The sequence below is a fragment of the Vidua chalybeata genome, chromosome 2 (genome assembly GCF_026979565.1).
Source record: "Vidua chalybeata isolate OUT-0048 chromosome 2, bVidCha1 merged haplotype, whole genome shotgun sequence".
Lineage (NCBI taxonomy): Eukaryota > Metazoa > Chordata > Aves > Passeriformes > Viduidae > Vidua > Vidua chalybeata.
Window position 1 is genome coordinate 73,129,245 of NC_071531.1, and position 12,592 is coordinate 73,141,836.

Consider the following 12,592-nt stretch of genomic DNA (forward strand, 5'->3'; position numbering starts at 1 on the left):
TGCAGCAGAACATCAGTGCAGCTACGAGAGCCAAAATCTTTGCTTTCTACAGCGCTAACATACACCCTGAGGATCAATATCAGCATGCTTTTGCATGCAAAGAAGATCTGCAATCATTCTTATCCTCTTTATTCTCTTTTACCACTGGCTAGGTAGCTCATGTTGCTTGAAAATTGCTTTCAGCCTGCTGAAGATCTTTGTGTCCTCTGGGCTGAGAGTGCCATTTTCCTGGCTATTGCTGGGACTGGCTGTCCCTCTCCTCCAGGTTTCCTGGTACCTCTCTCAGTTGTTTCCATTTTGCCTAGATTGCTCCACATTACACTGAGCTTCCCATTTTCTCTTGCCTTCTTTGGAGAAGTCTGGTGATCCACGGGTGTGGATAGGCAAGACCAGCACTGGCCCTTTTCCTGAAGACCAAGGGGAATATCCTCTGAAGTATGTTGCAACTGTTGATAGAAGGTGATACGATGTGATTCATTAACCGTAGCTGGATTCCAGGAGACTCTTTATACAAATTCGGGCTAAGGCAGGCCAGTCCCAAAGCCTTGCAGGCATATACTGAAAAAAAAATCACACAGTTAAGAGTGCGGGGGAGGAGAGTATGGCTGAAGTCTGCAGCAAGGCAGAATGTACAGCTCTGTAACATGCTGCAGACTCAAGACATGCAAACACTAATGCCAACCTGCAGCTTTTAATAATCTGTTATGCATTTGGCTGTAAGCTAATGCAATGGAAGTGCTGGGAACCTGAAAGGTGTGGGCTAGAGAAGGAAGTACCGAGTCGCTTTGACATGCATATTCTCATCCTCTGCTACTTGTTGTTTGTCTGGTTGCTGTGTGTTCTGGCATTGGGCTGCACAGCTCACTCCAGCTAGCACTCCCCTCCTGGGGAGCCGTGTTTTGCAGGTAATGTGTGGGAGTGTGTTGAAACGTTGCGGGGAGGTGTAAGTTGCATGTTAATAAATGATGGCTTATCTGCACACACACAAACTGAAACAGTAATTTGCCTGATTTATTTCAGTGTGAGGCTGGGCACTATGGTAAAAAAAAATTAGTGCATATAACTGCTGACTGTGTGGTATTGGTAACTGGGTACGTGCTGACTCACCTCAGTTCACCTCCAGTCCAGCAGGAGGAAAGGACCATTTGAAGATGAGAAAGCTGGAATAGACTTGTCAAAGTAGTTCCTGATAATTATTTTTGCACTGTGACTGAGGCAGCAGATTCTCTCCTGCAGGTGAGAGAAGAGGACAAAGCAAGAAATAGCACCAGAGCCCCTAAATTTTATTTTATAACACAGAGATAAACTCTGCATGAGTTAATTAGCTGATGTCCTGAAATTCTGAGAGAGTTTACTAGAGGGAGCAGTCTTACTCTGAAAAGCATTTGACTAAAATAGACTTCACTGTAAAGATTTGCTTCCATTTATAATCCGCCCAACTTGTTAGGTGTAATTAGAAAATAACCAGCACCTCAATTTTGCTCCTGTTACAGCTGCAGAGACAACACGTCACCAAGAGAGGCTTCAGGGTTGCTGTTTTGTTCAGCATTATACAACAGTACCTAGAATTCAAGAAAAATTCAGAATTCAGTTTTGTAAATGCTCTAAAAAATTCTGTGCCCTGAATTATTTGCAGAACCTTAAACAATAAGAAGTGTAAGGAAAAGAGTTGAAATAAAAAAAAATTTTTTGAAAGTCAAGGAAGTGACTTGAGAAACGAAAGAGGATAGACTCCACTGTCATAGCTGTAATTCCAAGAAGTTAAATGACAGGTTTAAAATAGAGTAAAAATACTTAAATACAACTTTGGCAGTGTTCCAGATGTGGCTACATATGTGACAGATAAAGGGGAATAATCACTTTCCTTCACCTGCTGGACACATTCTTACTATTACAGCCCAGAAAGTGGTTGGTCTTTGTTGACCCTTCCTGGCTCCTGTTTCTTGCTGTCCACTGGAAGTCCAGGTTCTTTTCCCAACACAATTAGTCCCAGGCTGGACTGATGTGTGAGGTAGTTTTGTTCCAAAATGACTATGCCACATAGATAAAATATGAGAGAAGAACATTTTGAAAGGATTCTTTCTAAAACAAGTCCTGTGAAAAATCCTGAGGTACCATATTTACATGCTTCTGCCAAGCAGCAATTTTAGCACTTAAAAATCTTGACTTTGCCTCTCTTTTATACTCACATAAGGCTACAGATGTCCTTAATTATTTCAATGTAAGTGGCCAGGAATTAATGTAACAATGGCAATAAAAATAAATTGGGCTCAAATAATCTCAGTCCTACCAAATGCTGAATGGTGATTTCATCTGAGCCAGTAAGGAATAATGGGTGACCTGAACTGGTGAAAACTCCCCACACAGATGCGTTTAAAGTCTTAATATCTGTTTTGCTTTGCCTCTAAGTGTTAGTTTGGTTTAAAATTACTTAAAGACCCACAGATTTATTTTTATTTAATAAGAGCAGCAATGCATTGTGTTAAAATGTTAACTTAAACTTAAAATGTTGCCATGCCAGGTACAAAGCAGCCCCATCAATAATCAGCTATTTTCAATTGCTTCAGTGAAGAGAACAAGAGAGGAGGGTGCTGCAACTCTGTCATCCTCTGAAGATGCATTACATCCTATTGCTTGATTTACAGAAAACCTGCAACCCCCCTTTCTTGGGAGGAATGGAACTGCCTGTCCATGGTGCAGGGAGGAGGCAACAGGGAACAGGACAGACTTCTGTGTCATAATGGCATATAAGGAGCTGGGTCCTGCAGAGAAGAGAGGATGGCTATGAGATGCTGAAAGAAAACATTGGCTCTAGGGGCATGCACAGCCAGAGGGAGCCCAGACTGGGCAAGAAACAGAATCTCAGCCCAGACTGAACAGCACACATCATCAAGAGGAAGAAGTCTCTATTTTCATACTTTTTAACCCAGAGAAGGTATGTTGTCACTGAAACAAACAGCTCCAGATGAAAGGAAGGGAAACCCCTTTTTTTTCCCCCACTTCTTAGCCCTATTGTGTTTAGCAGAATCCTCTTAAAGTCTCAGTACTTGGAGAGAGGGGAGCCCCAGCTGGTCCTCAGTCCACAGCCATATACCAACCCATTACTCCTGTTTTCAGTGAAGACCTTTTACTTGCATAGAGTGTCAAAAAAGATTTACAGCCAGACTGCTAAGAACTGCTTTTGGGGAGGTCTTGCAGCAGCAAAGCATGGATATAGGAGTTAACCATGGCTTTATAACTGCTGGAAAATATGTCTAGCAGTAGCATTTTTTACTTGCTTTTGCAGGATCACTGGTCTCTCTATGTTCTTTAAAGAGCTCCTTCCTGGTCTTCACTGACTGTCCATTATTTTTTTTGGTCTTGGAGTTTATGGTAGTTTCTTCCTAGTTTGTTAATTTTGCTGACTTATGCTCTGAGGCAAAGTGATTAAATTCCTAGTTTTGCACCTGAGGTAATACAATTGTGGGTATTTTCATATTTACCTGAGTCCCCAGATGTTTTGAATGCTGCTGAGATACTGAACCACTAGTAAACCTTGGGGCAAAAAAAAAATAAGGCAAAGGTCTGTAGGCTTTAAGCAGATTCACCTCCTCAACTGTATTGATTATTTTTTCTGGAGTTTTTTTGAAACAAATCCCCATCTCTGCTAATAGCTTTTCCACCAATGTCACATTCCTTCTATTAGTCTTTGATGACATTTCATGTAATTTTCCAGTTTGTTTCAAACTTAAATATTGCTGGGATTTTTATATAAGCAGAAGTCTTCAAGGAATCTCTGATTTTATTTCTGTTTTATGGCAAAGTGTAGAAAGAGTTGGAATTATTCCTTGTAGTTAATACTGTATACATTGATGAACATGTTGCAATGAACTCTGTTCAATGATATATAATGTCTATGTATCTATAATTTATTTTTGTATGTCTCTCTACAGTCCTATCTTTCCTAGATTTTTCAGCTTAAGTAGCTTTGTATCTCTCCACATTCCTAGGAAATTTCTGTTCTTCCTGTGAAAAGTAAGATCTCAGTCTCCAAGTCCAGTATATTAGCATTGTGTTTTCCTTAAAATACTGTTTTAGAGTATGTATGTTGCATGGACATCTTTGGTTTTGAGAGTGGGAGTTTATTTACTTTAACTCTGATGCCATAGGGCTGAGCCAGACATAAAGATGTAAGCAGCCAAAATGTCAGCCCTAACTTCGGAATTCTCATGTCTAATCACCGAAACCCTCTTTCTGTACGAACCTTAATGGCAGACCCACTGTGGAGAAGGGAAAAGCCAGTCAGAGAACACCTCAAATTCCCACTAATGGGAGTCAGGTTGTAGCATGGAAGGTCCAGCTCACTGACTGGTTGTCCGTGCACATCTCTGACACAGATGTAGGGGACTGCAGAAGTGCTGTGAATAGAGAATTAACAGGTCTGCCTGGGAGTAGAAGCGCAAGGAAAAGCAGCAGCTTCTGTGAGACCTAGGAGCTGGTGGTTGTTAAGACCCAAACACCTCTGTCTGCAGCTTCTTAGAACACTCAGGTGAGGAGGGAGAGTCCAATGAAGACTCTCAAAAGCAGGACAGCTCAGTCAGGCTAATCAGTGTCAACTCCTAAAGGGTACCTAATGCATTTTCAAAACCTGCACGTGGTCACAAACTTAAGCACGACTCAGAAGAAGTGATGAAGACCCACGATTGACAGTCATTGTCACCAACATCGTGACAAAGAATCCTAGGCAGATTGTTTGGGCACAAGAACCTTGGTGGTTGTGAGAATATGGGTCTGGGATTGTGCTGAATGTGGCTGAGGGAAATTAGGCTTGAAGTTTGGGGTTTTTTTTCAATGAAATCCCCTTCCTCTCCAGCCAATAAGCTTTACTACACTGGTTCTACAGTAATGCAGCATTATTTCCTATATGGAATTGATTGCCAGGCATCGAATTTAGCAGTTTCCCTTCTGTTTCTCTCCTGTAGATGCCATGTGAAGGCTGCATGGAGAGGGACAATGTGAGCACTGGTGCAACCATGGAGTTCCTCCTGCTCGGCTTCTCCGAGCTGCTTCATCTGCGGGTCCTGCTCTTCCTTATCTTTCTCATTGTTCATTTGGTCACATTGGCAGGGAATATGATGATCTTCATGGCGGTGGTGATGGAGCCCTCACGTCCCCCCATGCTTTTCTTCCTCTGCCAACTCTCTGCCGTCGAGCTCTGCTACACTTTAGTCATTGTCCCCAAGGCGCTGCTCGGCCTGGCAGCGGCGGGCGGCAGCCCCATCTCCGTGCTGGGCTGTGCCGCACAGATGCACCTCTTCGTGGCCCTCGGCGGGGCCGAGTGCTTCCTGCTGGCAGCGATGTCCTACGACCGCTACGTGGCCATCTGCCAGCCCCTGCGCTACGCGGCCCTGATGAGCGAGGGGCTGTGCCTGCGGCTGGCTCTCACCGGCGCCCTGGCAGCCTTCGCCGCTGCCCTGGCCTTGACGGTGGCCGTGTTCCGCCTGCCTTTCTGTCAGTCCCGCCGCATCGACCACTTCTTCTGCGATGTGCCTGCCGTGCTGCACCTGGCCTGCGCTCGGGGCTACACCACCGAGCTGCCCCTGCTGGCTGCCTGCGTGCTCCTCCTGCTGCTCCCCTTGCTCCTAATCCTGGCCTCGTACCTTTGCATTGCTGTGGCTTTGTTAGGCGTCAGCTCCCCTGTGGGAAGGGGCAAGGCCTTTTCCACCTGCATTTCACACCTGGCCATCACCTTACTGCACTACGGCTGTGCCACCTTCATCTACATTCGCCCTAAGTCCAGTTACTCACCAGCTCGGGACAAGGTGGTGTCTCTGGTCTACACCAACATTACTCCTTTAATGTATCCCCTCATTTATAGCCTGAGGAACACGGAGATCAGAGGGATCCTCAGGAAAATGCTGAGAAGGAAGAAAATAGCTCAGGTGAACTGGGATACTATCACAGTTGTGATGCCTGTGTGTGGTAAGTTTTAGTAGAACAAACACATGCTTGTTGGAAAACAGCCCCATAACCAGATCACCACAGACTTCACTAAGGCAAGTATCCAGACAGAATTCTATATGCATCACTACATTTATGAGAAAAAGATATCTCTGCTCAAAAAAAAAAAAAAAAATCCCCACCATAACACTTGATCTAAAGGAAAATGCCTTAGTGAGTTGTGAGGATGAAGAGCTTTGATCAATCACTGGTCTCGCTTCCCTGATCACATACATATTCAGGCTTACATTCATAGTCATCCCAGCACAATCAGAAGACCAACACAAAAATTTTTAAAGCTAATAAACCAATATTAAAATATTGGCTTCATTATTTTTCTATCAAGATGACAGTAGAAATTGGGTAGTCAGTACAAATTTTAAACTGGTAAGTTTAGCAGCACAATAAATCTGTAGGGGCTTAAAGGAATGTTAGAAGAAGAAGGTCCATGGCTAGAAAGAAAGGTAAATTAGCTGTGGTTTAGCAAATTTGGTTTTCTCCAAATTTGTTAGAAGGCTGCACTTTGGCATCTCATGACAAATGGGAAGATTGTTAGTGCAAACTCATCTAACCTTGAATTATTCTGTATATTGAAAGTTGAAATGTCAATAGTCTAACAAGAGTATGACTTTGCTATGCCTATTTTGCAGGAAGCAAAACATATTTCCTTTTATAGGGAGATGCTTTAGGTTTGGATTGTTCCTATGGCAACACAAAGGCTAAGATACTTGTTTTATCACGTGACTTTTACCAGCAAAGACTGCATCATATAAATATGAATGCCTGGGGAGTGTTGAGATCTGTAATTGTAAAAGTAATAATACTGCTGCCACAGTTGTTGCAATTTCTTCAGCAAAACCAGTGAGAGTTACAGCACAGGCTGGACTGCAGCAGACGTAAGAGTCTGAAAGGTACAAAGCAGTGCTATTTTATGAGTTTCCTATGTGTAGGAGGAACAGGGTGATTCAGACAAATTAGGGAAGATCAATTTTGGGCCAGGAAGAGGGGGGTAAAGAACCAACTTCATTATTTTATTTAATGCTTCCCTCCCCCGTGTCTCTTTAAAGGCCATAGAGACCCCATGATTCAAAACCCACCTCTTACACAGAAAATAGTTGAGAAAAAATGAGAATGTTTGCTTCTCTTCCTCTGTCTAATCCAAAGGAATTTCAGCTGCCCTCAGCTCTCTGGGCAGATTGAGAGAGCAGAGTGGTATTTGCTTTCTCTGGGCTACAATCATTAAAAATTATGATAAGTGGATTTGACAAATGTAAGAAATTGGCACTGTAACTAAGGAAGTTAACTTGGAGCCTTCTGACAAAAGAGAAATGTAGAATTTAAAACTGACATTAAAAGCTGTCTTCAAGTTCAGAGTCTAGCCTGCCTAAAACATTAACACAGAATATTGGCTCTCAAGTCAATGAATACTTAATTACTCTGTGGGCAAACACTTAGCTGCATTATTTAAAATTATCAAAGTTGCAGTGAACATTTTAATCACCTGCCAGCTCTTCCAAAAGTGAGAAGGGGAGGGTCTCAATGACAGAACACTATGTACTAACAGAGAAGTACTTCAGAATTACATTAGAGAAGTACTTTGAATCAAATACTATTAAGTAACTGTAATGAGCACAGGAAAAATAGGAAGCATCAATTCTGAATCCTGTCAAGTCAAATCAAGATTTGAAGTTAATCCTGCTGCAAGCAGTTGGCTGGACTTGAGGTGGCCAGAGGTCATTCTTGAGATTAGCAGGACTTTGCATCAGAGGTTTCTAACCTGCCTTCTAGGAGGTATTGATATGTCCAAATGCCTGGCAATAAAACTGATGGACAGAAAGACACTGAGGTTTATAATACTGTTCAAAGCCTTGGTAGAGGCCCTCACATATTTCTGGCACCTGTGGGCATGGGATAGCAGAGAGAGAACTGTTACCTGCTGTGGGAAGATAGCAGGGCTGTTCCCTGAACTAGGACCCACTTCCTTGCTAACCACTGCAGAACAGAGGCACCTGGGCAGACCTTTCCTCACTCTAAGGATACAGATGATGCCTCTGGAAGGGATGACATGACCAAAACAGCAGCCAGGTTAGACTTCCAGCTCTTTCATTCTGAGATACATATGGGAAGTATAAGAATCAGTGGAGGCTTTCTGAGAAGACACTTTCTCTACCCAATGTTCTTGAAGATGAACAGAGTGAGGAGATATCCCAGAGCCCAAGACCATCCTCACTAGCATTCCCACACCCATTCACAGCAACTCTTCCCCCCACCCCATGCCAGCTATGTTGAGCACTGTATAGATCTGTAGAGAGTATGAGGTAAGAGCAGCAGCAATGTATCAGAGATATCAGACCCACTTCCTTTCTAAAATGTTATCTTTTTATTGACTGGACCTGCCTGAGGTTCCTTTTCCACTCAACACGTGGCTGTTTCAGTCCGGGTGACTCAGCACACCTGTGCTGAGAGCTGGAGCATGCTCAAGTGAAGTAAGGCAGCACCATCCCTGATGTAGGCATGAGCACAGAAGAATAATTTTTAAAAGGTCATTTCTAAGTTATTTTCAGAACTTCATAGGGAACAGCAGGATCCAGTCAGGGAGCGCAGATTTTGACAAATCCACATTCCACCCCCGATCAAAGATGGGTATGGAAAAGTTCTTTCTAATGGGTGTTGTAGCTTTTTTGATTGGGTAGAGATTCAAGACTCCCCAGTGAATGAGTACAGCTGGGTACCTGCATTTCACAAATGGTCTTGTCCTTTCTTGGAAGAGGAATCCTCGCATTCCCAAATTTGCAGAGACCTGAGATCTGGCAAGCATAGATGCCATGAAGCTTTCCAGTGAAACCAATTAGGACATCACTAAGAACCACTTCATGGTTTACACAGCCACAAAAACAGAGTATTCACCCTTGCAATTAATTTCGTAAAGGCGGCCCTGAGCAAGCACTGTGTGAGAACAGAGATCTTATCAATGGTGGAGCACCAGAGCCCAGCCTGCAAGAGTCCAACCTGTAAGATCACATCAGTGACCAGCTGTCCACATTCTCAAAAATGAAGAGAATTTGGAGGATGATGGCCCAGACTTTGGGCAGCATTCAGGATACTCAAGGTCCAGCACCTTGAATAGTATATGCTACTGAAAGATTCCTCCACTCAAGAAGATACTTCAAGGTGGTTCCTTGAGAGCTACTACTACTACCAGTGATACTGGGAGGATACAAGTGAAACCTCCCTTTCAGTATAGAGAGAAACCAGAGAAAAATGCTTTGGTGTTTTTTGTTTTTTGTTTGTTTGTTTGGGGGGTTGTTCATTTGTTTTTGTTTGGTTGGTTTTTGTTTTGTTGGGTTTTGTTTGGTTGGGTTTTTTTGTTTTGTTTTGTTTTGGGTTTTTTTGCACACTATAATGCTTTGCTGGCAATCCAGGTAAGACATTTCCTAAAAGTTGTTCCTATAAATAATCAATCTCCTAAAAGAAATAAATGCACTTGCATTAAAAGAAAATCCTTATTTCCTAGGAGTATAAATACAAAAAGTTTATTTAGGGGATTTGTTTCTATTATGGGTAAGGAAAGTTGAAAAATTGGCACAAGTCCAGTTTTAAGAGCTAGGAAGAAATTGCAGTGCATTTATCTTCCCTTGACAAAGTCATGTTATCACATTCTGTCTGTTTTGGCTTACATGGAAAGTGAGTCCACCAGCCTTTCTTTCTTTCACATTCCTTAAAAGCTTAGAAAACCTGCAAATAATCCTGTATTTGCCCAAATAGATGTTTTTTATCCTTTGATCTGAAGCAGGAAGGTGAAATTAATACAGTTATTTACAATAATGGAGTTGTAAAATGAAATGGATGTGGGCTTAGTAGTAAACCTAGAAAATAGATGTTCATATCATGAGGGTGAGAAGTTATCAAAGATTTTCTTTATTAAGAAAAGGCCTCTGTTTTTGATGTTTATTATGAACATGCCAAAGGAGAAATATTTACTGTTATTACTTTACTATTTACATGTTTTACTATTATAAAGTCTAGAATGCTATAGGAGTTTCTCTTGCAGATATTTGTATTTAGAAGATTTACAAAAGAAGAGAGATGAGTCCTTCCTGAGATTGTTTTTTACTATTATAAGAAATTATGTATTCAGCATATAAAATCTGATAGGTTCCTGTATGATATAAAACAAATATAGTCCACAGCCCCACAAACAAGCTAATGGGAAAGAAATATACTTAAATAAGCTGCCATTTCTCCACAGGATTAAGCATTTCTACAAGGTTTTTATTTATCAACTTGGCTGTTGCACAGGCCTTAAGTTTCCTTTAATGGATTGTTTCAGGAAGCAACCAGGAACATAGGACAAAAACTAATCAGGAGACCAAAGTGGAGCTGAAGAATGAGGTGAAGCTCCTGCCAGCTGGTTGGTTTCAGAATTAGTTTCACCTTGCCCTACAAGCACCTCCACATCAAAAAGCTGACTGAAGGTGTTATTAATAATTCCAGCACTGTATCCCTAACCTAAAGCTCTTGGCTCTAAAGATCCTATTGTGCTCAGTTGTCTTCCAAGCAAGTTCAGGAAAAAGTGAGAATGGGAAGGTCGATACCCACCCAGTGTGTACCTTTGCCTTTACCTGCATAAGTGCAAGAATAAGAGACAGTCTGGTTTTACAAATTGGTATGTAAAGATGTAAGACCGTCTGGTTCTACAAATTGGCATGTAAAGTTGAGGGAAGACCTGATGGCTCAGCAGCATATGGCCTCTAGCCTAGTCACTGCTGAAAATCAGGTCTCCTAAAATCCATGTAGTGTTTCATTGTGGTTTTGCTGTACAGTTGCTCTCAGCATTAATTTCAGTTTTCATGTTTTGATTTAATTAATGAGTTCAAGTTTCAAAAAATCAAGTGGGAGGCTGAACTGAGAATAGAGTTGGCAGTGAGTTGGGAAGATGTTAACACACTCAATGCCCTCTTTCTGCCTGCAAGGCGTCTGCTTCAAATATCTTCTCCTGATGTCCACCTTGAAACCTCTCAGGGAGAATGCTGTTTGCTAACACAGTAACCAGTGGAAACGATTTCATTTCTGCACTGGACAGCAACTCTTCAACATCAGGATCAAGCTACAACAGCAACAAACATGGGCAAGCTTCTTGTGTTTAGATTGTGGAGACAACTGTAATTTGTTAAGAAGAGGACCATAAAAATATCTTGAACAAACAGGTTAGAAACAGACATAAAAGCTTTAAAATATCTGTTACAAACCCCCAGAAAATAAAAGATTGATTAACTCACACATTTACCTGTAAGAGGAGAAAAAATAAATTTAAAATCACACCATCTAAGTGACTAGTGGTATGGCTTTTTTATTGTATTTTAGTAAAGCTTTTTCAGTGTCAGTGAGATATTTCCATGCTTGAACATAATTAATCCAAGAGTGGAGAAGAACAGCTAGAAAATATGAACAAATTACTAATTACAGAGAGGTATGTGTTTGCCATGCAGAGGTTACTATTGCTATATTTTGAGCTTTGATTCAACTACTAAAAATATTATGATCTTACTTTTCTATAATGTAGTGGAATACATCATCAGCATTTCCCTACTAGAAATATGTCATCAGTCATTTCTCTACTAGAAATCAAATTTATCTGGGTCAGATTTTATGTTTATCACACATATGCTATTGTGTTAGTAATGCTCAAGGAGAAACTGAATCCTCTCATGAAATCTTAATGCCACCAAGATGAATAAATATCTTTAATGGTGCCCAGGAAGAATGTGCTCTCAAAGAGAAGTGTTGAGTGTAGAACTGCACTTTTTGGATTTCTAAGTATACAATGTGCAGTAATAGTATAATAGAAAGTAACTTACTCTTGTGACCCAGATTTGTACCACTTAGGGAAGGTTTATGATTAGGAGAATGAATCAGATTCTATTATGACTTGGTTTTCATTGGTTTCCTCTGGTCTATACAAAATGTCACACCTCAGCATAGGCTGCTCTCCCCGAGGCCACTGGGATCTCTGGGGCTCCACAGCCACTGGACCATGAGGGGGAACAGAGCTGGGCTAATACGTCAAGAGAATTATCTCAGGTAATTTCTGTGGAAAATCAAGGTCCTCCCCCGCATTTGCAGGATAGTGTAACAATTTAACTCAGTTCTGTTTTGCAAGCCAAATAAGAGCATGGCAGACCATGGCAGGATAAGCTTATCCAGAAACAAAAGGCAGCGAGTCTGCAGTTCAGGCAGCAGTGCAAACACACTTCCCTGTCTGATCTGGTGTCCAGCCATGGCATCAGCAGGTAGAGGAACACCTATTAGTGTATTGCTAATGATCAAGTAAGTGAAGTTTTATTCAGGAATACTGGACTTCTTCTAGTCCATGTATGACATCTCTGTCAGGTGGAAGATGTATTTGGGAAGCTACCCTCCTGTTTTGACTGGAGCCCAAGTAAGGAGCTGTCTACATTCCTGGTGGAAGAAGATGTGATTGCTCATCTACCAGTGATGAACAGAATGAGCAAAAGATTGATGTGGGGAGGAACGACTGGAGGTCTTTAGCCCAAATACCTGCTCACTTCAGGGTTAACACCAAAACTGTGTCAGGTTTCTCAGGGCTTTCAAG

General features: G+C 41.7%; 1 protein-coding gene and 1 long non-coding RNA gene across 3 annotated transcripts; one reads left to right on the forward strand and one right to left on the reverse strand.

The window, feature by feature from the left end:
- Positions 1 to 113: 113 nt before the first annotated feature.
- LOC128784589 (uncharacterized) lies at positions 114 to 1,551 on the reverse strand. The gene is made up of 3 exons (XR_008429548.1): positions 1,472 to 1,551; positions 1,108 to 1,230; positions 114 to 558 (listed from the first exon to the last, which is right to left on the reverse strand). It is a non-coding gene; the product is annotated as an uncharacterized LOC128784589 (long non-coding RNA).
- A 1,252-nt stretch (positions 1,552 to 2,803) lies between these two features.
- LOC128784062 (olfactory receptor 10AC1-like) lies at positions 2,804 to 6,277 on the forward strand. 2 transcript variants are annotated; one of them, XM_053935323.1, is made up of 3 exons: positions 2,804 to 2,935; positions 4,962 to 4,994; positions 5,107 to 6,277. In XM_053935323.1, the coding sequence occupies exon 3, from the start codon at positions 5,112 to 5,114 to the stop codon at positions 5,970 to 5,972; it is 861 nt and encodes a 286-aa protein (XP_053791298.1). In that variant the 5' UTR covers positions 2,804 to 2,935; positions 4,962 to 4,994; positions 5,107 to 5,111; the 3' UTR covers positions 5,973 to 6,277. The 2 variants fall into 2 exon arrangements, with proteins under 2 accessions (XP_053791298.1, XP_053791297.1); XM_053935322.1 differs by having other exon boundaries at positions 4,962 to 6,277.
- Positions 6,278 to 12,592: the final 6,315 nt, after the last annotated feature.